General features: G+C 63.9%; 1 protein-coding gene across 4 annotated transcripts; it reads left to right on the forward strand.

The window, feature by feature from the left end:
• On the forward strand, positions 1 to 24,714 carry SPTBN4 (spectrin beta, non-erythrocytic 4). 4 transcript variants are annotated; one of them, XM_065655069.1, is made up of 35 exons: positions 1 to 53; positions 439 to 581; positions 838 to 989; positions 1,891 to 2,064; positions 2,148 to 2,239; positions 2,542 to 2,622; positions 2,707 to 2,822; positions 3,034 to 3,146; positions 3,686 to 3,873; positions 3,952 to 4,069; positions 4,153 to 4,311; positions 4,926 to 5,228; positions 5,302 to 5,452; positions 5,559 to 6,429; positions 6,784 to 6,921; positions 7,335 to 8,091; positions 8,534 to 8,736; positions 9,868 to 9,958; positions 11,160 to 11,303; positions 13,004 to 13,267; positions 13,729 to 13,953; positions 14,412 to 14,501; positions 14,720 to 14,998; positions 15,086 to 15,216; positions 15,793 to 15,997; positions 16,792 to 17,414; positions 18,401 to 18,539; positions 18,625 to 18,709; positions 19,166 to 19,362; positions 19,598 to 20,505; positions 20,593 to 20,662; positions 21,526 to 21,809; positions 23,034 to 23,207; positions 23,325 to 23,367; positions 23,832 to 24,714. In XM_065655069.1, exons 2-35 carry the CDS (start codon positions 443 to 445, stop codon positions 23,976 to 23,978), a joined length of 7,854 nt encoding a protein of 2,617 aa, XP_065511141.1. In that variant the 5' UTR covers positions 1 to 53; positions 439 to 442; the 3' UTR covers positions 23,979 to 24,714. The 4 variants fall into 4 exon arrangements, with proteins under 4 accessions (XP_065511141.1, XP_065511144.1, XP_065511142.1 ...); XM_065655072.1 differs by lacking the exon at positions 1 to 53 and having other exon boundaries at positions 367 to 581; positions 20,114 to 20,505; XM_065655070.1 differs by lacking the exon at positions 1 to 53 and having other exon boundaries at positions 367 to 581; positions 11,184 to 11,303.
• The last annotated feature ends 236 nt before the right edge of the window (positions 24,715 to 24,950 follow it).

Genomic DNA, 24,950 nt, shown 5'->3' on the forward strand with positions numbered 1-24,950 from the left:
CGGGACCGGCGGGCGCGGGTGCGGGTCCGTGCGTCCGGCCGGCCGTCCCCCCGGTGAGTGTCGCCCCCCGCTGTCACCCCCCCCGCTGTCACCCCCCCCCCCAGCGTCCCCCCATCCCCCCAGCATCCCCACGACCCCCCATCCTCGGTGCCGGGGGGGGGGGCTCGGGGGGTCCTGTGCGTGGGGGAGGGGTCCCGGGGGGCATTGGGGTCCCGGGGGGGGGCGCGGGGGGGGTTGGGTGCGGTGTCGGGGTCGCCCAAGGTGACCGGCGGGAGGGGCCCGATCCTGCTGCTGGAGGGGGGGGGGCCTGAGGTGGGGGAGGGGGCGGTGGGGGGATTTTGTGGGTGCTGGGGGGGGGGGTCCCAGGGGGTGCTGTGGGAATTCAGGGGGTGCTGCGGGGGGTCGGGGTCCCCCCTGGTGTGTGTGTGTCCCCCCCAGCCCGATGGCAGCCGAACTGGACAACATGGAGCAGCAGAACAACAACAACGGCCCCTGGGACCCCCCCGAGCCCCCCCGGGGCTGGGACGACCCCGCGGCCACTGCCAAGATCTTCGAGTGCTCCCGCATCAAGGCCCTGGCCGGTGGGTCCCGCCCCCACCCCCGGACGCCTGGGTCCCTCCCGCCTGGATGCCTGGGTCCCCCGTGCCTGGATACCTGGGTCCCCCCCCAGCACCTCCCAGATACCTGGGTCTCCCCACACCCGGATGCCTGGGTCCCCCAGATACCTGGGTCCCCCCAATTCCCACATACCTGGCTCCCCCACCCCCGGACGCCTGGGTCCCCCGGACGCCTGGGTCCCCCGGACACCCGGGTCCCGCACTGACTGGTTCCCCGCAGACGAGCGGGACGCGGTGCAGAAGAAAACCTTCACCAAGTGGGTGAACTCGCACCTGGCGCGCGTCTCCTGCCGCATCGGCGACCTCTACGCCGACCTGCGCGACGGCTTCGTGCTCACGCGGCTCCTGGAGGTCCTGTCGGGGGAGCAGCTGGTGAGGGACGGCACGTCGGGGTCACCGGCACCACCGGCTCCCACCCACCGTGGGGCCGGGATCACTGGGGACCTTTGTGTCACCGTCACCACCACCCAGGTCCCATCTGTTGAGGCTGGGATGAGTTGGGACCTCAATGCCATTGTCACCACCACCCAGGTCCCATCTGTGTTGGGTTTGGGATCATTGGGGACCTTTGTGTCACCATCACCACTACCCAGGTCCCATCTGTGTTGGGTTGGGGATCACTGGAGACCTTTGTGTCACCATCGCCACCACCCAGGTCCCATCTGTGTTGGGCTTGGGATCGTTGGGGACCTTTGTGTCACCATCGCCACCACCCAGGTCCCATCTGTGTTGGGTTGGGGATCACTGGGGACCTTTGTGTCACCATCGCCACCACCCAGGTCCCATCTGTTGAAGCTGGGATGAGTTGGGACCTCAATGCCATTGTCACCACCACCCAGGTCCCATCTGTTGAGGCTGGGATGAGTTGGGACCTCAATGCCATTGTCACCACCACCCAGGTCCCATCTGTTGAGGCTGGGATGAGTTGGGACCTCAATGCCATTGTCACCACCACCCAGGTCCCATCTGTTGAAGCTGGGATGAGTTGGGACCTCAATGCCATTGTCACCACCACCCAGGTCCCATCTGTTGAGGCTGGGATGAGTTGGGACCTCAATGCCATTGTCACCACCACCCAGGTCCCATCTGTTGAGGCTGGGATGAGTTGGGACCTCAATGCCATTGTCACCACCACCCAGGTCCCATCTACAATGGATTTGGGATCATTGGAGACCCCGTGTCACCATCACCACCACCCAGCCCTCATCTAGGAGGGGTCTGAGGTAGAAGGTGGCCCTGAGGCGGGTGGCTATGGTGACAATGTCCCCCCCAGCCCAAGCCGACGCGGGGCCGGATGCGGATCCACTCTCTGGAGAACGTGGACAAGGCGCTGCAGTTCCTCAAGGAGCAGCGGGTGCACCTGGAGAACGTGGGGTCCCACGACATCGTGGACGGGAACCACCGGCTCACCCTGGGCCTCATCTGGACCATCATCCTGCGCTTCCAGGTGGCCGGGGGACGGGGTTGTCCCCAGCCCCGGGGACAACGGTGTCCCCAGCCGTGTGTCAGTGCCCCCTGGCGTTTCCCCAGATCCAGGTGATCAAAATCAAGACCGAGGACAATCGGGAGACGCGCTCGGCCAAGGACGCGCTGCTGCTCTGGTGCCAGATGAAGACGGCGGGGTGGGTGGTGACCGCACCCTGGTGGCGGGGTGGACCTTCTGGGTGGTGGGACGGACCCTGCTGGTGGTGGGATGGACCCCCTGAGTGGTGGGATGGACCTTCTGGGTGGTGGGATGGACCCCCTGAGTGGTGGGATGGACCTTCTGGGTGGTGAGATGGACCTTCTGGGTGGTGGGACGGACCCTCCTGGTGGTGGGACAGACCCTCCTGGTGGTAGGATGGACCTTCTGGGTGGTGGGATGGACCCTCCATGGACAAGGTGACGGTCCCACCACCCCATGACCCCCACCTTCTCCCCACAGCTACCCCGAGGTGAACATCCAGAACTTCACCACCAGCTGGCGGGACGGCTTGGCCTTCAACGCCCTCATCCACAAGCACCGGTGCGCCCGCCGGGGGCAGCTGGGGACGACCCGGATGCCTGGGTTCCCCGGGCGGGGTCCGACGCGCCGTTGTCCCCCTTGTAGGCCGGATCTCATCGACTTCCACAAGTTGACCAAGTCCAACGCGACCTACAACCTCCAACAGGCCTTCAACACGGCGGAGCAGCAGCTGGGGCTCAGCAAACTGCTAGACCCCGAGGGTAGGGAGGGGACAACGTGGGGGGGTCTGTTTGTCCATCCGTCTGTCCGTCCATGTGGGGTGAGGTGTCTCCACCCACCCAGTTCATCGCTCCCGGCTTCGTTCTCCACCTCAAATGGATTTTTTGGGGGGGCTCAAGGTTGAGGATGGGGTTGGGGATGGACCGTAGTGGTTGGGGGGACCTTGGGGACTGACATGTCACCACCCGCCAGACGTCAACATGGAGGACCCCGATGAGAAGTCCATCATCACCTATGTGGTGTCCTTCTACCACTACTTCTCCAAGATGAAGGCGCTGGCGGTGGAGGGGAAGCGCATCGGGAAGGTGGGTACTGGGCCACGTTCTGGAGCGGCTTGTGGTTCTCCATCCATCCTTGGGGTTCTCCATCCTTGGGGTTCTCCATCCTCCGCTCCATGGGGTTCTCCATCCTCTGCTCTGTGGGGTTCTCCGTCCTCTACTCCATGGGGTTCTCCATCCTCTGCTCCATGGGGTTCTCCATCCTTGGGGTTCTCCATCCACCGCTCCATGGGGTTCTCCATCCTCCGCTCCATGGGGTTCTCCATCCTCTGCTCCGTGGGGTTCTCCATCCTCCGCTCCATGGGGTTCTCCATCCTCTACTCCATGGGGTTCTCCATCCTCTGCTCTGTGGGGTTCTCCATCCTCTATTCCATGGGGTTCTCCATGCTCCACTCCATGAGGTTCTCCATCCTCTGCTCCATGGGGTTCTCCATCCTCTACTCCATGGGGTTCTCCATGCTCCGCTCCATGGGGTTCTCCATCCTCTGGTCCATGAGATGCCCCATCCCTGCTCCATGGGACACCCCAGCTTTTGCTCTACGAGTTGTCCCACCCTGTCCCTGCAGGTTCTGGACCAGGCCATGGAGATTGAGGCCATCGCCGAGCGGTACGAGGCGCTGGCGGCCGAGCTGCTGGCCTGGATCCACCACACCGTCACCATCATCGCCAACCAGAAGTTCGCAAACTCCTTGAGCGGCGTCCAGCAGCAGCTCCAGGCCTTCACCGCCTTCTGCACCCTGGAGAAACCCGTCAAGTGAGGAGCTCCCAGCCCGGAGCGGGCAGCCCAACCCCACGGTGGCCGTAGCGTGACCGCGGTGCTGTGACCTTGCAGGTTCCAGGAGAAGGGGAACCTGGAGGTCCTGCTCTTCACCATCCAGAGCAAACTACGGGCCAACAACCGTAAACTCTACGTCCCCAGCGAGGGCAAGAGCATCTCCGACATCAACAAGGTGCTGGTGGGGCGGTTGGGACGTCTCCAACCCCGAGAAGGGTTGAGGACCCTCTCGTTGAGCCCGGTGTCCCACCCCACCAGGCCTGGACCTGCTTGGAGAAGGCGGAACACGAGCGGGAGGTGTCGTTGCGCAACGAGTTGATCCGGCAGGAGAAGCTGGAGCTGCTGGCCCAACGTTTCGACCACAAGGTCGTCATGAGGGAGACGTGGCTGAACGAGAACCAGCGCCTGGTCTCGCAGGTGGGGTGGGTGTGAGGAACCCAGCGCTTGGGTGGTGGGACCTCCTTGGAACCCAGCGCTTGGGTGGTGGGACATCCTGGATCTTCTCCTCGGCTGGAGCGGTGTTGAGGAACCCAAGGCTTGGGTGCTGGGATGTCCTGGATCTTGGCTAGGGTGGGGTTGAGGAACTCAAGATTTGGGTGGTAGGACATACTTGGAACCCAAGGCTTGGGTGGTGGGATGTCCTGGATCTTGGCTAGGGTGGGGTTGAGGAACTCAAGATTTGGGTGGTAGGACATACTTGGAACCCAAGGCTTGGGTGGTGGGATGTCCTGGATCTTGGCTAGGGTGGGGTTGAGGAACTCAAGATTTGGGTGGTAGGACATACTTGGAACCCAAGACGTGGGTGGTGGCACCTCCTGGGTCCTCTCTTGGTTGGGGTGCATGTGAGTAACGCAGCGCCTGGGTGGTGGCACCTCCTGGGTCTTCTCCTCGGCTGGGATGGGGTTGAGGAACCCAATGCGTGAGTGGTGGGATGTCCCGCGAACCCAACCTTTGGGTGGTGGCACCTCCTTGGTGGCCTCACTGGGCTCCTTCCGTGACCGGGGTGGTGACGCCACCTCCCCCTGCCCCAGGACAACTTCGGCTACGACCTGCCGGCGGTGGAGGCCGCCATGAAGAAGCACGAGGCCATCGAGGCCGACATCTCCTCCTACCAAGAGCGCATCCAGGTGGTGGTGGAGTTGGCCGTGGAGATGGAATCCGAAGGCTACTACGACACCAAGCGCATCAGCGCCCAGAAGGACAACGTCCTGCGCCAGTGGGGGCTCCTGACCGAGCTGGTCCGCGCCCGCCGCGCCCGCCTGGAGCAGAACCTGGCGCTGCAGAAGATCTTCCAGGAGATGGTCTACATGATCGACTGGATGGAGGAGATGCAGGTAGAGCCGTGGGGACGCGGCGGGGACTCAGGACGCGGCGGGGAGGTCCGAACGCTTCGTGCGGCTTCTCCAGGCGCTGCTGGTCTCCAAGGAGCTGGGGAAGCACCTCCTGGAGGCCGAGGACCTGCTGCAGAAGCACGGGCTGCTGGAGGCCGACATCGCGGCGCAGACCGAGCGCGTCCGGGCCCTCAACGCCGCCGCCCTCAGGTTCTCCGAGCTGGAAGGTGACGCGGGGGCGCCGCAAAGACCGGGAGACCCTGGCAGGGCTCAGCCGAGGCCTTCGCGGCACCGCAGACCTTCCCCGTTGAGATTTCGGTTCTCCCGGGCCAGGTTACCAACCCTGCGACCCCCAGATCGTCTGCAACCGGGTCAACCACGTCCAGACGTGCCTGGAGGAGCTGGGGGAGCTGGCGGGGAAGAGGCGCAAGGAGCTGGAGGACTCGCGCCAGCTTTGGGCCTTCTTCCAGGAGATGGAGGAGGCCGAGGCCTGGATCCGCGAGAAGGAGCAGATCCTGGCGGCCAAGACCTGCGGCCGGGACCTCAGCAGCGTCTTGACCTTGACCACCAAGCACAAGAGCATGTTGGGCGAGCTGGGCAACCGCCGGGCGCTGCTCCACCAGACGGTGAAGAAGGGCGAGCAGATCCTGGCCAAGAAGCGCTTCAGCCCCGGCGCCATCCAGGAGAAGATGCGGGAGGTCCGGCAGCGCTGGAAGAAGCTGGAGGAGGTGACGGGGCTGCACCAGCAGCGCCTGCAGGACGCGCTCAACTTCTTCCAGTTCAGCGCCGAGACGGACGACCTGGTGGCCTGGCTGCAGGACACCTACCGCATCGTGTCCAGCGACGACTTCGGCCACGACGACTACTCCACCCAGGCCCTTCTCCGCAAGCACCGCGCGGTGGTGGAGGAGGTGGAGAAGCACCGGGCGGCCATCCTGGCCCTCAGGAAGCAGTTGGCCCTCCTGGCGCCCGAGCACCGGCAGGGGGTGGACGTGCAGATCCGGGTGGTGGAGGTGGAGCAGCTCTACGGGGAGGTGGCCGAGGTGGCCGTGCTGCGGCAGCAGTGGCTGCAGGACGCCCTGGCCGTCTACCGCATGTTCAGCGAGGTCCACGCCTGCGAGGTCTGGCTGGACGAGAAGGAGCAGTGGCTGGAGAAGATGGAGGTGCCGGAGGAGCTGGATGAGGTTGAGGTTGTCCAGCATAGGTGGGTGGGGAGGTTGGGGGGGTTGGAACTGGGCACTGGGGTTCTTTGGGCCATGGTTGGCCACCACGGGTCACATCTGGTCATCGTTGGCCTCCATGGGTCACATCTGGCCATAGTTGACCACCACGGGTCACATCTGGTCACCATTGAGCTCTATGGGTCACATCTGGTCATCGTTGCCTATCATGGGTTGCACCTGGCCATTGTTGAGCTCCGTGGGCCACATCTGGCCACTGTTGACCACCATGGGTCACAACTGGTCATCATTGACTTCAACGGGTCACGTCTGGCCATTGTTGGCCTCTATGGGTGACATCTGCCCACCATTGACAACCATGGGTCACATCTGGGCAGGTTTGAGAGCCTGGACCAGGAGATGAACAGTGTCATGGGTCGCGTCTTGGACGTCAACCAGGTGGTGCAGCAGCTGGTGGATGGGGGACACCCCAGCTCGGAGGAGGTTCGGTCCTGCCAGGACCACCTCAACGGCAGGTACGGCGCGGGGAGGGGGCCCCGACCATCCTGGGGGGCCACCCCGCCCAGGGTTGACCTCTTCTTGCTTGAGGAGGCTCCTGGGTGGTGGGGCTGGCTGTAGACCCCAACCATGTGGTTCTCCAAGCCCGGTAGAACATCTCCATGGGGTTTGGCTCTTCATTGCCGTGGGCCAAGACCATCGCAAGGGTCTTTGGTGGCCAGAGTTGATCTCCTCCTTCTTGGGGGGCTCCTGGGGAGTGGGACCAGCTGTGGGGCTGGTTGTAGACCCCAACCTGTGGTTCTCCCAGCATGGTGGGACATCCCCATGGGGTCCAGCTCTCCAGTTGGTTGGGCCAAGCCCACCCCAAGCGTTGGCGATGCCCAAGGTTGAGCCCACCCTGCTCTTGTTCCCTCTCCATCCCCATCCCCAGGTGGAACCGGGTGGTGGAGCTGGTGGAGCAAAAGAAGACCCAGCTCAGCTCCATCCTGAAGATCCAGAACTACCTCCTGGAGTGCGGCGAGATGAAGGCCCAAGTGCGGGAGAAAAGAAAAGCCATCGAAGCCACCCAATCCGGCGGCGGCGACCTGGGCGGCATCTTGGCCTTGCAGCGCCGCCTCTCCACCATGGAGGCGGCTTTGGTGGTCCTGGAACCTCGGTTGGTGGAACTTCAACGCGAAGGTGAAGCTTTGGCTGCCGACCACCCCGGGAGGGCCCTGGAGATCCTGCTGCCCTTCGAGCAGATCAGCGAGGAGTGGGAGGCCCTCAAGAGGGCCCTCCAGGGCTGCGAGGACTCGTTGACCATCGCTGGGCGCCTGCAGCAGTTCATCCAAGACCTGGACAACTTCTTGGGTTGGTTGGTGAAGACCCAAGCGGCCGTGGCCTCCGAGGAGGTCCCCGAGACACTGGCCGACGCCGAGAGGTTGTTGAACCACCATGTGGCCCTCAAGGAGGAGATCAACGGCTACGAGGAGGACTACGCCAAGATCCAGGCGGCCAGTGACCTGCTGGCCCTGGAGGAGACCGAGGTCCCCTACCTGTCCCTGCAGCAGTGGCTGCAGAAGTTGGACGCTGGGTGGGGGAATTTGCTGCAGAGCTGGGAGACGCGGCGGGAGGTCCTGGTGCAAGCGCACGTCTACCAGCTATTCCTCCGGGACGTCCAGCAGTGCGAGAGCAGCCTTGACAACCAGGTGGGGATGGGTGGGAGAAGGGCTTGGTGGACCTTCGTGGGTTTGGTTGGTCGTCTTGGGCATGGTTGACCTTGTCTTGGGCTTGGTTGACCATCTTGGTCTTGGCTGACTATCTTGGTCTTGGTTGACCCTTCTGGTTGACCTCCTGGTTGACCTGGAGCAAGAAGGTAGGGATGGGTGGGAGAAGGTCTTGGTTGACCTTCTTGGGCTTGGTTGACCATCCTGGGCTCAACTGACCTTCTGGTTGAGGTGGAGCAAGAAGGTAGAGATGGGTGGGAGAAGGGCTTGGTGGACCTTCGTGGGCTTGGTTGGTCATCTTGGGCTTGGTTGACCTTCTTTTGGCCTTGGTTGACCATCTTGGTTGACCTTCTGGCTGAGCTGGAGCAAGACGAGTTGCCCGCGGCCAAAGAAGCCGCCACGACCATCTCCGCCCCTTCCCCAGGAGTCCACGCTGCTCCACGCCGAGCTCCCGGCCACAGTGGAAGGGGCGACCAACGCCCTCAAGAAGCACCAGGACTTCACCACCACCATGGAGCTCAACCTGCAGAAGGTCCAGCTGGTCCTGCAGGCCGGCGAGAGCCTCCAGCGCCAGGGCAACCTCTACGGCGACCGCGCGGCCGAGGCCGCCGAGCGGCTCCGCAACAAGTAGGTGCCGGGACCATGACCCCGCCCCCAGCCCCAGGACCCGCCCCCCAGCCCCAGGACCCGCCCCCCAGCCCCAGGACACGCCCCCAACCCCCAGGACCCGCCCCCAGCCCCAGGACCCGCCCCCAGCCCCAGGACACGCCCCCAACCCCCAGGACCCGCCCCCAGCCCCAGGACACGCCCCCAAACCCAGGACCCGCCCCCAACCCCCAGGACCAGCCCCCAGCCCCAGGACACGCCCCCAAACCCAGGACCCGCCCCCAACCCCCAGGACCAGCCCCCAGCCCCAGGACCCGCCCCCAGCCCCAGGACACGCCCCCAAACCCAGGACCCGCCCCCAACCCCCAGGACCAGCCCCCAGCCCCAGGACACGCCCCCAAACCCAGGACCCGCCCCCAACCCCCAGGACCAGCCCCCAGCCCCAGGACCCGCCCCCAGCCCCCAGGACACGCCCCCAGCCCCCAGGACCCGCCCCCAAGTCCCAGGACCCGCCCCCAGCCCCAGGACACGCCCCCAACCCCCAGGACCCGCCCCCAGCCCCTGGACCCGCCCCCAGCCCCAGGACACGCCCCCAGCCCCGGGACCCGCCCCCAGCCCCAGGACCCGCCCCCAGCCCCAGGACACGCCCCAAACCCCAGGACCCGCCCCCAGCCCCAGGACACGCCCCCAGCCCCAGGACCCGCCCCCAAGTCCCAGGACCCGCCCCCAAGTCCCAGGACCCGCCCCCAGCCCCAGGACACGCCCCCAACCCCCAGGACCCGCCCCCAGCCCCTGGACCCGCCCCCAGCCCCAGGACACGCCCCCAGCCCCAGGACCCGCCCCCAAGTCCCAGGTCCCGCCCCCAGCCCCGGGACACGCCCCCAGCCCCAGGTCCCGCCCCCAGCCCCAGGACACGCCCCCAGCCCCGGGACCCGCCCCCAGCCCCGGGACCCGCCCCCAGCCCCAGGACACGCCCCCCAGGGGACGCTGGCGGCACCGGACCCACTGGTGCCTCCTCACCGTGGTTAATCGCCCCGTGCCTCAGTTTCCCCTTGCGTTAATTAGCTCGGGGAGGGGTGGGGGTTAATGAGACGTTAATTAGGGTGCCGGGGGGGGGTCAGCACTAAGCCCCGCCCCCTCCCCACCCCCCAGGAGCCTCCACAACCAGCGGTTGGCCCAGGAGAGGACGCGGCGGCTGAAGGACCAGCTGGAGCTGCAGAAGTTCCTCCAGAACTGCCGCGAGGTGCGACCCGGCCCCCGTGTCCCCAGGCGTCCCCCCGCGCCCCCCGGCCCCCTCCCGCCCCGAAATTCCCCCGGGGGGCACTCCAGGGCGCGGGGGGTCCCCGGTGGGTGGTGGGCCGGGGGGTCCTGCCGGTGGCACCTCGTGCTGGTGTCACCCCACGTTGGCGTCCCTGTCCCCAGTGGGGTCTGGATAACGCCACCCACGGCTCAGGGTGTCCCCGGGTGTCCCCCCCACCCCAAAATGACCCGGGGGGGTCCCCAAAATGCCCCTTGACATCTCGGGGGCTTTGTCCCCCCTGGGTTGGTGGCCCCCATGGTGTCCCTGTCCCCAGTGGGGTCTGGATAACGCCACCCACGGCTCGGGGTGTCCCCGGGTGTCCCCCCCACCCCAAAATGACCCGGGGGGTCCTCAAAATGCCCCTCGGCATTCGGGGGGGGCTTTGCTGGTGGGGGTGGGAGCTGCCGTGTCACCACCCTCAGTGGGGTCCAGATAATGTCACCCATGGATTTTGGGGGGGGGGTGTCCCCAAGCCCCCCCCACTGTCCCCTCAGCGCCCGGGGGTTCCCCATTGACCCCCCCGCGGTGACGGGGCCGCCGGTGACGGGTTTGGCCGCGATCCGGCAGCGGCACAAACTGCGGCATCATCTTCATCCCATCATCGCCACCCTCCTCCTCCTCCTCCTCCTCCTCCTCCTCCTCATCATCGCGCGACCACGGGCCCGGGCGCGTTTTCTTGCATTTCCCCGTATTTTTGGGGGGGTTCTCCTTCATTTTTGGGGGGTTTTCCCTTCATTTTTGTGGCTCCTCCTTCCATTTTTGGGGGATTCTCCTTCATTTGGGGGGGGTTCTCCTTCATTTTTAGGGATTCTCCTTCCTTTCGGGGGGATTCTCCTTCATTTTGGGGGGCTTCTCCTTAATTCTGGGGTCGTTCTGCTTCATTTTGGGGGGGGTTCTCCTTCCTTTTTGGATCGTTCTTCGTTTTTGCGGCATTCTCCTTCGTTTTTGGGTCGTTCTTCGTTATTTCTGGGTCGCTCTCCTTCCTTTTTGCCTCGTTCTCCTTCACTTTGGGGGGGGTTCTCCTTCATTTTGGGGGGGGTTCTCCTTCATTTCTGGGCCGTTCTGCATCATTTTTGGGCCGTTCTGCATCATTTTGACCCCCCCCCCCCCCCCCCCGGTACTTGGGGGGGTCTCCGCCCCCCAGCTGGATGCGTGGGTCCGGGAGCAGGTGCTGATGGCCGGGGACCCCTCCCGGGACCCCCCCCCGACCCCCAAGTCGTGGCAGCGGGAACGGGCGGTGCTGGCGGAGCTGCCGCAAAACCGCGAGTGGCTGCGGAGGATCGAGAAGGTGGGAAATGGGGGGGGGCGGGGGGGGCGGGGGGGGAGGGGAGGGCGGAGGTTTAACCGCTTCTGTGCCGGGGTGGGGGAGGGGGCGTGTGGGGGGTGGTGTGGGGGGTTGGGTCCATCCCCCCCCCCGCAGCTGCACCTGCGCTCTTTGCAGCTCCTCCCCCCCCCCGCAAACCCCCCCATTTCCTTGCACCCCCTTTGCACCCCCCCTTTGCAACCCCCTTTTCATTGCACCCCCCCCTTTGCACCCCCTTTTCATTGCACCCCCCTTTGCACCCCCTTTTGCTGCACCCCGCCTTGCACCCCCCCGTTGCACCCCCTCTTTGCACCTCCCCTTTCATTGCACCCCCCCTTATTTGCACGTCCCACCCCCTCTTTGCACCCTCCCCTTGTTGCACCCCCTCTTTGCACCCCGCTTTCATTGCACCCCCCTTTTGCTGCAACCCCCCTTGCACCCCTTTTGTTGCACCCCCTTCATTGCACCCCCATTTTGCACCCCCCCATTTCTTTGCACCCCCCCCTTATTTGCACCCCCTCGTTGTAACCCCCTTTTGCACCCCCCCTTTTGCTGCACCCCCCCTTGTGCTCCCTCCTTGCACCCCCTTCATTGCATCCCAATTTTGCACCCCTCCTTTTGCACCCCCTTTCATTGCCCCCCCTTTGCACCCCGTTTCTTTGCACCCCCTTTAGAACCCCCCTTTTCATTGCACCCCCCCTTTGCACCCCCTTTGCCACCCTCCTCCTTGGCACCCCCATTTTGTTGCAACCCCCTTTGCACCTCCATTTTGTACCCCCCATTTCTTTGCAGCCCCCCTTGCACCCACCCTTGCAGCCCCCCCGTTTCGTACCCCCTTTTGTTGCCCCCTTTTCACCGCCCTTTGCACCCCTTTTGCTGCACCCCCCCTTTATTTTGCACCCCCCGTCGTAACCCCCCTTTTGCACCCCCATTTTGCACCCCCCTTTTCTTTGCACCCCCCATTTGCACCCCTCTTTGCAGCCCGTTTCTTTGCACCCCCTTTTGAACCCTCCTTTTCACCCCCCTCCTTGGTCCCCCTTGACCCCCCTTGAATTCCCATTGACGCCTCTTGAACCCCATTGACCCCCATTGACCCCCTTGACTCCCCATTGGCCCCCTTGGTCCCCATTGACCCCCCTTGACCTCTGTTGGTCCCTCTTGATCCCTGTTGATCCCCATTGGCCCCCTTGGCCCCCATTGACCCCCCTTGGCCTCTGTTGGTCCCTCTTGATCCCTGTTGATCCCCATTGGCCCCCTTGGCCCCCATTGACCCCCCTTGGCCTCTGTTGGTCCCTCTTGATCCCTGTTGATCCCCATTGGCCCCCTTGGTCCCCATTGACCCCCCTTGACCTCTGTTGGTCCCTCTTGATCCCTGTTGATCCCCATTGGCCCCCTTGGTCCCCATTGACCCCCCTTGACCTCTGTTGGTCCCCATTGACTCCCATTGACCCTCACTGACCCCCTTGGCTCCCCATTGATCCCCATTGACCCCCATTGATCCCCATTGATCCCCCTTGACCCCCCCAAGGAAGGCAAAGAACTTCTCCCCAAACCCAAATAAACCGGCACCATTTGGCGCCAACTGGAAGAGTTGGGTCAACGTTGGGTGGAGCTGGAGGCCACCGACCAGGTCCCGAGCCTGGGGCGGGTGTCGCCCCCGCCCTGACCCCCGCCCACCCCCCAAGGAAGGTGAAGAGCTCCTCCTCGCCAAACCCGAACTCGGCGGCGCCGTCCGGCGCCAACTGGAAGAGTTGCGTCAATGTTGGGCGGAGCTGGAGGCCACGAGCCAGGCCCGGAGCCGGCGCTTGGCCGAGGCGGCGGCGGCCGAGCGGTTGGCGCGGAGCTTCGCCGAGATGGAGGCGCGACTGGGGCGGCTGGAGGAGCAGCTGGAGAGCGTGGGGGCCGCCCCCGACCTGCGCGGCATCGGGCGGCAGCTCCAGAGGCTGCAGGTGGGGACGGGGGGGACACCGGGGCTTGGGGGGGACGTTGGGTGTTGGGGTCACCAGGGTCTGGGGGGGGACACCGGGGTCTTGGGGAGATGTTGGATGTCGGGGGACATCAGGTGTTGGATGAGCACTGGGGGTTTGAGGGGACATTGAGTGTTAGGGGGACATTGGGTTTTGGGGGACACCAAAGTTTGGGGGACACCAGGTTGTGGAGGGACACCAGGACATGGGGCGACACTGGGACTTGGGGGGGCCTTGGGTGGTGGGGGGACACTGGGTGGTGGGGGGACACCACGTTGTGGACGGACATCAGGTGTTGGGGGACACCACGTGTTGATGGGACATCCCATGTTGGGGGGACACCCATTGACCCCAGGTGTTGGCCACTGGTTGTCCCCGGCGCTGAGGTCCAGTCGCGATGGGCTCGTAGCCCCCGTGTCCCCAGTGTCCCCGTGTCCCCACAGACCATGGAGTCGCAAGTGGAGGAGTGGTCCAAGGAGGTGGGGGAGCTGCAGGTGGCGGCGGCGGCGCTGCCGGCACAGGCCGCGGGCCGGCAGGAGGTCGGGGACCGGCAGAGCGCGGTGGGGACGCGCATGGTCCGGCTCATCGAGCCCCTCAAGGAGAGACGGAGGGTCCTGCTGGCAGCCAAGGAGCTGCACCAGGTCCACCATGAGCTGGAGGATGAGGTGGTGAGTGCCCGGGGAGGGGGTTGTGGTGGAGGTGGTGGAGATGATGGAGGTGGGGATGATGGAGTTAGGGATGACAGAGGTGGAGGGGATAGAGATGGGGGTGATGGAGATCATGGAGATGGAGGTGGTAGACATGATGGAGATGGAGAGGATGGAGATGATGGAGATGGGGATGGAGATGGGATGGAGATGCTGATAGAGATGAAGATGATGGACATGATGGAGATGATGGAGATGGGATTGAGATGGAGATGATGGGGATGGAGGTGGAGATGGGATGGAGGTGGAGATGATGGGGATGCCTATGGAGGTGGAGATGATGGACATGGAGATGATGGAGATGGAGATGGAGATGATGGACATGGAGACGGAGTTGCAGATGGGATGGAGGTGGAGGTGATGATGGAGATGATGGAGACGGCGCTGGGGACAGGGCTGACCCTGAGCTCCACCCCCAGCTGTGGGTGCAGGAGCGGCTCCCCTTGGCCACGCTGAAGGACCAAGGCACCAACCTGCAGACGGTCCAGCAGTTCATCAAGAAGAACCAGGTCAGCGCCAGGTGGTGGGGACCCCCCGATGACCCCCCGGGGACCCCCCAACCTTCTCCATCCATCCTTCCATCCTTCCATCCTTCCATCCATCCATCCATCCATCCATCCTTCCATCCATCCATCCATCCATCCATCCATCCATCCATCCTTCCATCCATCCATCCATCCATCCATCCATCTTTCCATCCATCCTTCCATCCACCCGTCACCTCCAGAACCTCCGCCGGGAGATCCAGGTCCACCGGCCGCGCGTGGACGAGGTGCTGGAACGCGCCGGCGCCGTGGCCACCATCAAAAGCCCCGAGGCCGAAGGCGTCCGCGAGCTGCTGGAGCGGCTGGGGACGATGTGGACGGAGCTCCAGGACCAGGCCGAGCACCGGCAGCAGAACCTGGACGCCACGTACCAGCTGCAGCAATACTACTTCGACGTGGCCGAGGTGGAGTCGTGGTTGGGCGAGCAGGAGCTTCTCCTGATGAGCGACGAGAAGGGGAAGGTGCTGACGTGGTGGCTCGAAGGGTGGGGGGGGGGACACCTAAAGACCCCAAAATGTCTCACCCACCCCGACGTGTCCCCACCCAAGGACGAGCAGAGCACCCTCCAGCTCCTCAAGAAGCATCTTCTGATGGAGCAAACGGTGGAGAACTACGAGGAGACCATCGCCCAACTGTCCCGCCAGTGCCGGGCGCTCCTGGAGCTCGGTCACCCTCAAAGGTGGGTGACACCAGCGCTTGGGGACATGTTGCGGGGGACACACACCAGGGTTTGGGGGATGCTGGGTGTTGAGGGGATGTTGAGTGTTGGGGTGACACCAGGGCTTGGGGAGACATCAGGTCTTGGGGGACATTGAGTGTACGGAGGATGTTGAGTTTTGGGGGACATCGGGTCTTGGAGGACATCAGGTTGTGGAGGGACACGAAGGTTTGGAGGTCACCAGGTCTTGAAGGACATCAAGTTGTGGAGGGGACATCAAGTGTTGGGGGGACACTGAGTGTTTGGGGGATGTTGGGTGGTTTTAGGGGGACATCGGGTCTTGGAGGACACCAGGTTGTGGGGGGACACCAGGTTGTGGAGGGGACACCAGGTTGTGGGGCGACACCAGGGTTTGTGGGGACAGCAAGTGCTGGGGTGACACCAAGTCTTGGGGAGACATTGACCATTGGGTGGACACCAAGTTCTGGAGGCCCACCGGGTGTTGTGGAGCCGTTGAGGAGCCCTTGGGCACCCCCCCCACCTCACGCCCACCCCCAGGTGACCCCCCCACCCTGACATGCGCTGTCCCTCGCCCAGCGAACAGGTCAGCAGGCGGCAGTCGCAGGTTGACCGGCTGTACGTGTCTCTGAAGGACCTGGTGGAGGAACGCAAGGCCAAGCTGGAGCAGCAGTACTGGCTCTACCAGCTCAACCGCGAGGTGGACGAGCTGGAGCACTGGATCGCCGAGAAGGAGGTGGTGGCCACCTCGCCCGAGCTGGGACAGGACTTCGAGCACGTCACGGTCAGTTGGGGGCACGGCCAGGGGGGTTTCGTGGTGTTGGTCGTGGTCTGGGGGGTTTGAGTTGCCCCCATCGTGGTTTGGAGGGCTTGGAGTGGTGGGGTCAGGGAGTTGTCCCCGTCATGGTCTGGAGGTCCTGGTGTTGTCTCTGTCTTGTGGTGGGGGTCTTGGAGTTGTCCCCATCCTGTGCCAGGGGTCCTGGTCACCATCCTGGTCCTGGGCACCATGAATGGTCCATAGTGGTGCTCGCAGACACCATCAATCGTCCTGGATGCCATGAATGGTCCATACTGGGGGTTCTGGACACCATGAATGGTCCATATTTGGGGTTCTGGACACCCTAAATTGTTCCATACTGGTGGCCCTGGTCACCAGCAAAGGTCCTGGGCACCATCAATGGTCCACCCTGGATCTCCTGGGCATCATCAATGGTCCACCCTGGAGGTTCTGGGCACCATCAATGGTCCACCCTGGATCTCCTGGGCACCATCAACGGTCCATCCTGGAGGTTCTGGGCACCATCAATGGTCCACCCTGGATCTCCTGGGCACCATCAATGGTCCACCCTGGAGGTTCTGGGCACCATCAATGGTCCACCCTGGATCTCCTGGGCACCATCAATGGTCCATACTGGAGGTTCTGGGCACCACAAATGGTCCATACTGGTGGCCATGGTCACCAGCAAAGGTCCTGGGCACCATCAATGGTCCATCCTGGAGGTCCTGGGCCCCACCCCTTGTGGGCGTGGCCACCCCAGCCCCACCCCCTGACCCCGCCCGTCCTGCCCGCGCCCCCAGGTCCTGCAGGAGAAGTTCCTGGAGTTCGCCAGCGAGACGGGCAGCGTGGGGCAGGAGCGCATCGCCGCCGTCAACCAGATGGTGGACGAGCTCATCGACTACGGCCACGCCGACGCCGCCACCATCGCCGAGTGGAAGGACGGCGTCAACGAGGCCTGGGCCGACCTGCTGGAGCTCATGGAGACCCGCGCGCAGATGCTGGCGGCGTCGCACGAGCTGCACAAGTTCTTCAACGACTGCAAGGAGGTTCTGGGGCAGATCGAGGAGAAGCGGCAGCGGCTGCCGGAGCTGGCGGCGCGGGAGGGCCGGGCGTCGGCCGGCGCGTTGCAGCGGGCCTTGGGCGCCTTCGAGCACGACGTGGAGGTTCTGGTGACCCAAGTGCGGCAGCTGCAGGAGGGGGCGGCGCAGCTGAGGACCCTCTACGCCGGGGACAACGCCGAGGCCATCGCGGGGCGCGAGCAGGAGGTGCTGCGGGCCTGGAAGGAGCTGCTGGCGGCCTGCGAGGAGTGTCGTCTGCACGTGGTCAACGTGGCCGAGAAGATCCGCTTCGTGGGCGCCGTCAGGGACCTGCTGGCCTGGATGGACGGCGTCCTGTGCCAGATCGGCGCCGGGGAGAAGCCCAGGTGGGCGGGGGACACGCCGGGGCCTGGGGTGGGACCAAGAAGCGTCTCCTGGACCATCCGTGGTGACAAGAACCGTGTTCTGGTGCAACCTGAGGTCCCACGTCCTGCCCAACTCAGGAGTCCAAGTCCTGGCCCATCCCGAGGTCCCACCTCTTGTCCCAGCTCAAGGATCCAAGTCCTGGCCCATCCCGAGGTCCCACCTCTTGTCCCAGCTCAAGGATCCAAGTCCTGGCCCATCCCGAGGTCCCACCTCTTGTCCCAGCTCAAGGATCCAAGTCCTGGCCCATCCCGAGGTCCCACCTCTTGTCCCAGCTCAAGGATCCAAGTCCTGGCCCATCCCGAGGTCCCACCTCTTGTCTCAGCTCAAGGACCCAAGTCCTGGCCCATCCCGAGGTCCCACCTCTTGTCCCAGCTCAAGGATCCAAGTCCTGGCCCATCCCGAGGTCCCACCTCTTGTTTCAGCTCAAGGATCCAAGTCCTGGCCCATCCCGAGGTCCCACCTCTTGTCTCAGCTCAAGGACCCAAGTCCTGGCCCATCCCGAGGTCCCACCTCTTGTCGCAGCTCAAGGACCCAAGTCCTGGCCCATCCCGAGGTCCCACCTCTTGTCCCAGCTCAAGGTCCCATGTTCTGGCCCATCCCGAGGTCCCACCTCTTGTCCCAGCTCAAGGATCCAAGTCCTGGCCCATCCCGAGGTCCCACCTCTTGTCCCAGCTCAAGGTCCCATGTTCTGGCCCATCCCAAGGACCTGTGTCCTGTCTCAACACAAGGTCCCGTGTTTGACCACGTCCTATGTCCCATGTCCTGGCCCAACTCAAGGACCCATCTCCTGTCCCACCCACAAACCCAAGAAATTGTGTCCTCTCCCATCTGGAGAACCCGTGTCCTGTCCCACCCATGGAGCCAAGGACCCACCTCCTGTCCCACCCCAGGCTGGGGGGTTGTCCCTGTCCCCTCCCGCCCTTCCAGCTCCCATCCCCACCCACAGGGACGTGTCCTCGGTGGAGCTGCTGATGAACGACCACCAAAGCCTCAAGAGCGAGATGGATGCACGCGCCAAGAGCGTGGCCACCTGCCTGGAGTTGGGCAAGAGCCTCATCCTCAGCAAGAGCCCGGCGGCCGACGAGGTTGGACAACCTCCAGGGGACAGTTGGACAATCAGAGAAGGGTGGGACACCAACTTTTGGGGTGTTCCAACCCATCTTCTTGTAGATCAAAGCCCATGTGGAGAAGCTGTTGGCCAAGAAGAAGGAGATGACGGAGAAGTGGGACAAGCACTGGGAGTGGCTCCAGCAGAGTGAGTCCCACTATGAGATGTTCCTGGTGCTCCCACCACGGGGATGGGATGTTCTTGGTGGTCCCACCACAGGGACGAGATGTTCCTGGTGGTCCCACCACAGAGTCGGGTCCCCACAATGGGGTTGGGATGTTCTTGGTGGTCCCACCACGGGGCTGGAATGTTCTTGATAGTTGGGATGGGATGTTTTTAGTGGTCCCACTATAGAGATGGAATGTTTCTGGTGTTCCCACTGCGGGGATGAGATGTTCTTGGTGGTGGGGTTGGGATGCTCTGGGTGGTCCCACCACGGCGCTGGGATGCTCTGGGTGGTCCCACCACGGGGGTGGGGTGTTTCTGATGTTCCCACCAGGGGGATGGGATGTTCTTGGTGGTGGGGATGGGATGCTCTGGGTGGTCCCACCACGGCGCTGGGATGCTCTGGGTGGTCCCACCACGGGGCGTCCTCCCCGGCAGTGCTGGAGGTCCACCAGTTTGCCCAGGAGGCGGTGGTGGCCGAGGCCTGGCTGACGGCGCAGGAGCCGCTGCTGCGGAGCCGGGAGCTGGGCAGCAGCGTGGACGAGGTGGAGCAGCTTCTGCGGCGCCACGAGGCCTTCAGGAAGGCGGCGGCCGCCTGGGAGGAGCGGTTCAGCTCCCTGCGGCGCCTCACCACGGTATGGGGGACGCGGGGCCCCCGGGGGCGTCACCGCGTGGGGACACGGCAGCTGCCGGGTCTGCGGACACATCGCTGGAGCCGTCTCCCTCCCATCCTCATTTCATCTTTGTCTTCATCTCCATCTCCGTCTTCCTCTCCATCTCCGTCTTCATCTCCATCTCCATCTTCATCTCCATCTTCATCTTCATCTCCATCTTCGTCTCCATCTTCGTTTTTGTCTTAAACATCTTCAGCGTCATCTTCACCTCCATCCTGATCCCCATCTTCATCTTTGTCTTCTTCATTTTCATTCTTTGTCTCCATCTCTGTTCCGTCTTCGTCTTTGTCTCCACCTTTGTCTTCATCTTCATCTCCATCCCATCTCCATCTCCATCTTCATCTTGATCTTCATCTTATCAGCTTCATGTTCATCTCCATCTTCCTCTTCGTCTTCATCTTTTTCATCTCCATCCCCTTCCCCATCTTCATCTTCACCTCCATCTTCATCTTCACCCCCATCTGCATCTTCTTCATCTTCTTCGTTTTCTTCGTCTTCTTCATCTTCTTCATCTTCTTCATCTTCTTCGTCTTCTTTGTCTTCTTCATCTTCTTCGTCTTCTTTGTCTTCTTCATCTTCTTCATCTTCTTCATCTTCTTCGTCTCCGTCTCCATCTCATCTCACCTCGGTCTCCGTCTCCATCTCTGTCTCATCTCTGTCTCCATCTCCGTCATCTTCCTCTTCCTCTTCTTCCTCTCCCCGCACCCCGCAGATCGAGAAGCTCAAGGCCGAGCAGAACAAGCAGCCGCCGACCCCCCTCCTGACCCGCAAGTTTCTGGGGGGGGAACCCGCGGCGCCCCCGTCCCCGGCGGCGACCGCCCCGTCCCCGGGCGGCGACCATCGCCGCGTCGCCTACGTGCGCCACGAGCTGCGGCCCGAGCGCCTGCAGCCCAGGCTGGACCGCGTCCCTCCCGCGGCCGCGGCGGGGCCCGGCGGGGACACCCCCCGCGATGTCACCGCAGGGGACCCCCCGGCGCCCCCCCAGGCCGAGGAGGGGCCGGAGGGCCGGCCGGGGCTGCTGGAGCGGCGCCGCGAGCGCCGCGAGCGCCGGCTGGAGCGGCAGGAGTCCAGCGAGCCGGAGCCGCCGCGCCAGGACGGCAAAGGGTGAGCGGGGGACGGGGACAGCCCGGGCAGCGCCGGGGACGGGGACACGGGTGGCAGTGACCCCCCCGCCCCCACGTGTGCCCCCAGCAAAGCCACCCTGGCCGACATCGTGGAGCAGCTGCAGGAGAAGGAGGCGGGCGGCCCCGCGCCGGCCTCGGTGAGTTGGTGGTGTCCCCTCGTGTCCCCTCGTGTCCCCTCGTGTCCCCTTGTGTCCCCTCGTGTCCCCCCAGTGTCCCCTCGTGTCCCCTTGGTGTCCCCTTGGTGTCCCCTTGGTGTCCTCCCAGTGTCCCCTCGGTGTCCCCTTGGTGTCCCCTCGTGTCCCCTCGTGTCCCCTCGTGTCCCCTTGTGTCCCCCCAGTGTCCCCTTGGTGTCCCCTTGGTGTCCTCCCAGTGTCCCCTCGTGTCCCCTTGGTGTCCCTTTGGTGTCCCCTCGGTGTCCCCTTGGTGTCCCTTTGGTGTCCTCCCAGTGTCCCCTCGGTGTCCCTTTGGTGTCCCCTCGGTGTCCCCTTGGTGTCCCCTTGGTGTCCTCCCAGTGTCCCCTCGGTGTCCCCTTGGTGTCCCCTCATGTCCCCTCGTGTCCCCCCAGTGTCCCCTCGGTGTCCCCTTGGTGTCCCCTCATGTCCCCTCATGTCCCCCCAGTGTCCCCTCGGTGTCCCTTTGGTGTCCCCTCGGAGTCCCCTCGATGTCCCCTTGACGTCCCCTTGGTGTCCCCTCAGTGTCCCTCTGGTGTCCCCCTGTGTCCCCTCAGTGTCCACCCGGTCCCCTCTGGATGTCCCCTCGGGATGCCCTTGATGCCCTCTTGACATCTCCTGGGTGTCCCCTCGGTGTCCCGCGGGTGTCCCTTTGGTGCCCCCCTTGTGTCCCCTTGGCTTCCCCTTGCTGTCCCCTCGGTGTCCCCTCATTGTCCCCTGGGTGTCCCTTTGCTGTCCCCTCCATCTCCTCTTGGTGTCCCCTTGATGTCCCCTCGCTGTCCCCCCACCCCGGTGCCACCACCCCCCCGGTGACCCCCGTGTCCCCCCAGCCCCGCGAGCGGGACCCCCCCGCCCGCCTGCCCCCCGGCCCGGAGGCCCTACCGGAGAGGACCCCCCGGCCCGACCGGCCCCGCGCGCGCGACCGGCCCCGCCCGCGCCGGCGGCCCCGCCCCAAGGACCCCGCCCAGGGCGCGGCGGGCGACGCCCGGCGCTCGCGGTCGGCCCCGGCGCAGAGCTCCGCGCCCCCGGCGCCGCCGCCCGCGCACACCGTGGCGCACGAGGGGTTCCTGCTGCGCAAGCACGAGCTGGACGGGCCCAAGAAGGCGGCCAACAGGTGGGGGGGACACCGGGGGATGTCGGGGGAGAAGGTTCCCCAGGGTTCGGGGCGTCCATCCATGGAGAAGGGTCTCCAGGGTTTGGGGTGTCCATCTGTGGAGAAGGGTCTCCAGGGTTTGGGGTGTCCATCTGTGGAGAAGGGTCTCCAGGGTTTGGGGTGTCCATCCATGGAGAAGGGTCTCCAGGGTTTGGGGTGTCCATCCGTGGAGAAGGTTCTCCATGACTTGGGGTGTCCATCCATGGAGAAGGTTCCCCAGGGTTTGGGGTGTCCATCCGTGGAGAAGGTTCCCCACGACTTGGGGTGTCCATCCGTGGAGAAGGTTCCCCAGGGTTTGGGGCATCCATCCATGGAGAAGGGTCTCCAGGGTTTGGGGTGTCCATCTGTGGAGAAGGTTCTCCGTGACTTGGGGTGTCCATCCGTGGAGAAGGTTCCCCAGGGTTTGGGGTGTCCATCTGTGGAGAAGGTTCCCCAGGGTTCGGGGTGTCCATCCATGGAGAAGGTTCTCCATGACTTGGGGTGTTCATCCATGGAGAAGGTTCTCCATGACTTGGGGTGTCCATCCATGGAGAAGGTTCTCCATGACTTGGGGTGTTCATCCATGGAGAAGGTTCTCCATGACTTGGGGTGTCCATCCATGGAGAAGGTTCTCCATGACTTGGGGTGTTCATCCATGGAGAAGGTTCTCCATGACTTGGGGTGTCCATCCATGGAGAAGGTTCTCCATGACTTGGGGTGTTCATCCATGGAGAAGGTTCTCCATGACTTGGGGTGTCCATCCATGGAGAAGGTTCTCCATGATTTGGGGTGTCCATCCATGGAGAAGGTTCTCCATGACTTGGGGTGTCCATCCGTGGAGAAGGTTCTCCATGACTTGGGGTGTCCATCCATGGAGAAGGTTCTCCATGACTTGGGGTGTTCATCCATGGAGAAGGTTCTCCATGACTTGGGGTGTTCATCCATGGAGAAGGTTCTCCATGACTTGGGGTGTCCATCCGTGGAGAAGGTTCTCCAGGGTTTGTGGTGTCCATCAATGGTGAAGGTTCACCAGGGTCTGAAGGTCCATCAATGGTGAAGGTTCCCCAGGTTTTGGGGCGTCCATCAGTGGGGAGGGGGTTCACCAGGGCTCAGCGTCCATCCGTGATGAAGGTTCACCAGATCTCGCCTGTCCCACCCACCCCAAACCCGCCACCCCCGTGTCCCCCGTGTCCCCTCCTTGAGCAGGTCCTGGGTGAACCTCTACTGCGTCCTGAGCAAGGGGGACCTGGGGTTCTACAAGGACGCCAAGGCGCACGCCGGGGGGAGCACCCACGGGGGAGAACCGCTCCTCAACCTGCACCGCTCCACCAGCGAGGTGGCCAGCGACTACAAAAAGAAGAAAAACGTCTTCAAACTCAAGTATTTTGGGGTCTTCGTGGTGGGGGGAGGTCGCCAAAATTCCCCAGTGCCCCCAAAGTTCCTCAGTGTCCCCAAAATGGGTGGTGGGGGCGTCTTGAGAAGGTTCTTGTCTTGCAGGACCGGCGACGGGAGCGAGTTCCTCCTGCAGGCCAGGGATGAGGTGGGGGTCTCGGGGCCGGTTTGGGGGGGGATGATAAATCTGGGGGGAATTATGATTTTTGGGGGGTGATGATTTTTGGGAGGGGGATGATGAGTTTTTTTGGGGGGGATCATGGTTTTTGGGGTGTCCCCCCCCCAAGGAGGTGGGGATCTTGGGGAGACTTGGGGGAGCTGTGGAGGTTTTGGGGGAGGATTATGAACTTTGGGGGGGGGAGGTTGAATTTGTAGGGGGGTCTGATGGTTTGGGGGGGGTCTGATGATTTCTGGGGGGGGAAATGTTGATTTTTGGGGTGTCCCCCCCAGGAGGAGGCTGAAGGTCTCCCATAGGCCAAGGATAACGTGGGGGTCTCAGGGGTGTTTCTGGGGAGCCTCTGCAGGTTTTTTGAGGGGGGGATTATGAGTTTTTTTGGGGGGATGGTGATTTTTTGGGGGGTTCTGATGATTTTTCGGGGGTGTCCCCCCCAGGAGGACATGCGGGGGTGGCTCAAGGCCTTGGCCACCAGCGTCCAGGAGCACGCCGAGGTCGCCCGGTGGCAACAAGGACTCGTCACCACGTCGTCCACCGACGAGGGGCCCCCCCGGCGCCCCAGCGCCTCGGCCAGGCGGAAGTGACCCCCCTCCCAAAATTTTGGGGGTGTCCCCCCCCCCATATTTTGGGGACCACTCCACCATTTTGGGGGGGCCTCCACCCCCGATTTTTGGGGACATTCTGCCATTTTTGGGGACATCGCATCACGCTGACATGGGGACATCCCGTGGGGGGGGGAATTGGGGGATCCCCCCCCCCCCCTTTTTGAACCCCATGGGGGCGTCAGTGTGGGGGTGGGGGAGGAGCTGGAGAGGGGTGACCCCCCCCCTGAATTACAGGTGTCGCCCCCAAAAAGTGGGTGACCCCTAATACTGGGTGCCCCCCCCCAATTCAAGGTGCCCCCGAAGTTCTGGGTGACACCCCCCCCAAATTCTGGGGTCCCTCAAGTACTGGATTTATTTTGGGGGGGGTAGTACCAGGGGATCCCCCTCTTTTCTCCTCCCCCCCCCAGTTTCTGCTGTCCCCCCCAGGACCCCCCCGGACCCCCCATTTCCCATGCACAAGCCATAGAACCGGGGGGGGGGGTCAGAGACATGGGGGGGGGGGGGCACCCCCAAAGTCGAGGAGGGGGGGTGTCAGAGTTTGTATTTGTAAAGATTTTAACCAAAATCCAGGAAAATCACCCCCAAATATTCACAGCCTCCGCCTCCCACGAGCACCTTCCACTTTGGGGACCCCCCCCCCGGGTCCCCCCCCTGTGCTGTGACTGTATAAATGTAATAAACCCCCCCCGCTGCACCCCCCCCCAGCACCCCCAGAATAAAGGAGCTGGAAGGACCCAGGACCCCCCCGTGGTTTTTGGGGGGTGTCTGGAGGGGGGTCACTGGGGGGGGGTCGGGGGTTACGGGTGTCCCGGAGCAGGGGGGGTTGGGGGGTTAATGAAGGGGGGGGCACCTCTGGGGGGGCGGGGGGCTGGGGGGGGTCATGATGGGGGTTGGGGGGGTGGGATCCCTGAGGAGGGGGGACACGGATTTGGGGGGGTTGCGGCTGGGGGG

Source organism: Caloenas nicobarica, chromosome 37 (assembly GCF_036013445.1).
Source record: "Caloenas nicobarica isolate bCalNic1 chromosome 37, bCalNic1.hap1, whole genome shotgun sequence".
Classification (NCBI taxonomy): domain Eukaryota; kingdom Metazoa; phylum Chordata; class Aves; order Columbiformes; family Columbidae; genus Caloenas; species Caloenas nicobarica.

What these genes read in the sequence shown, in the direction of transcription:
- SPTBN4 (XM_065655069.1), top strand. Translation starts at nt 443, where the DNA reads ATGGCAGCCGAACTGGACAACATGGAGCAGCAGAACAACAACAACGGC. An exon ending in ACTGGATGGAGGAGATGCAG is followed by an intron (nt 5,229 to 5,301) that starts GTAGAGCCGTGG and finishes CGGCTTCTCCAG; the next exon opens with GCGCTGCTGGTCTCCAAGGA. An exon ending in GCCGAGCGGCTCCGCAACAA is followed by an intron (nt 8,737 to 9,867) that starts GTAGGTGCCGGG and finishes CCCACCCCCCAG; the next exon opens with GAGCCTCCACAACCAGCGGT.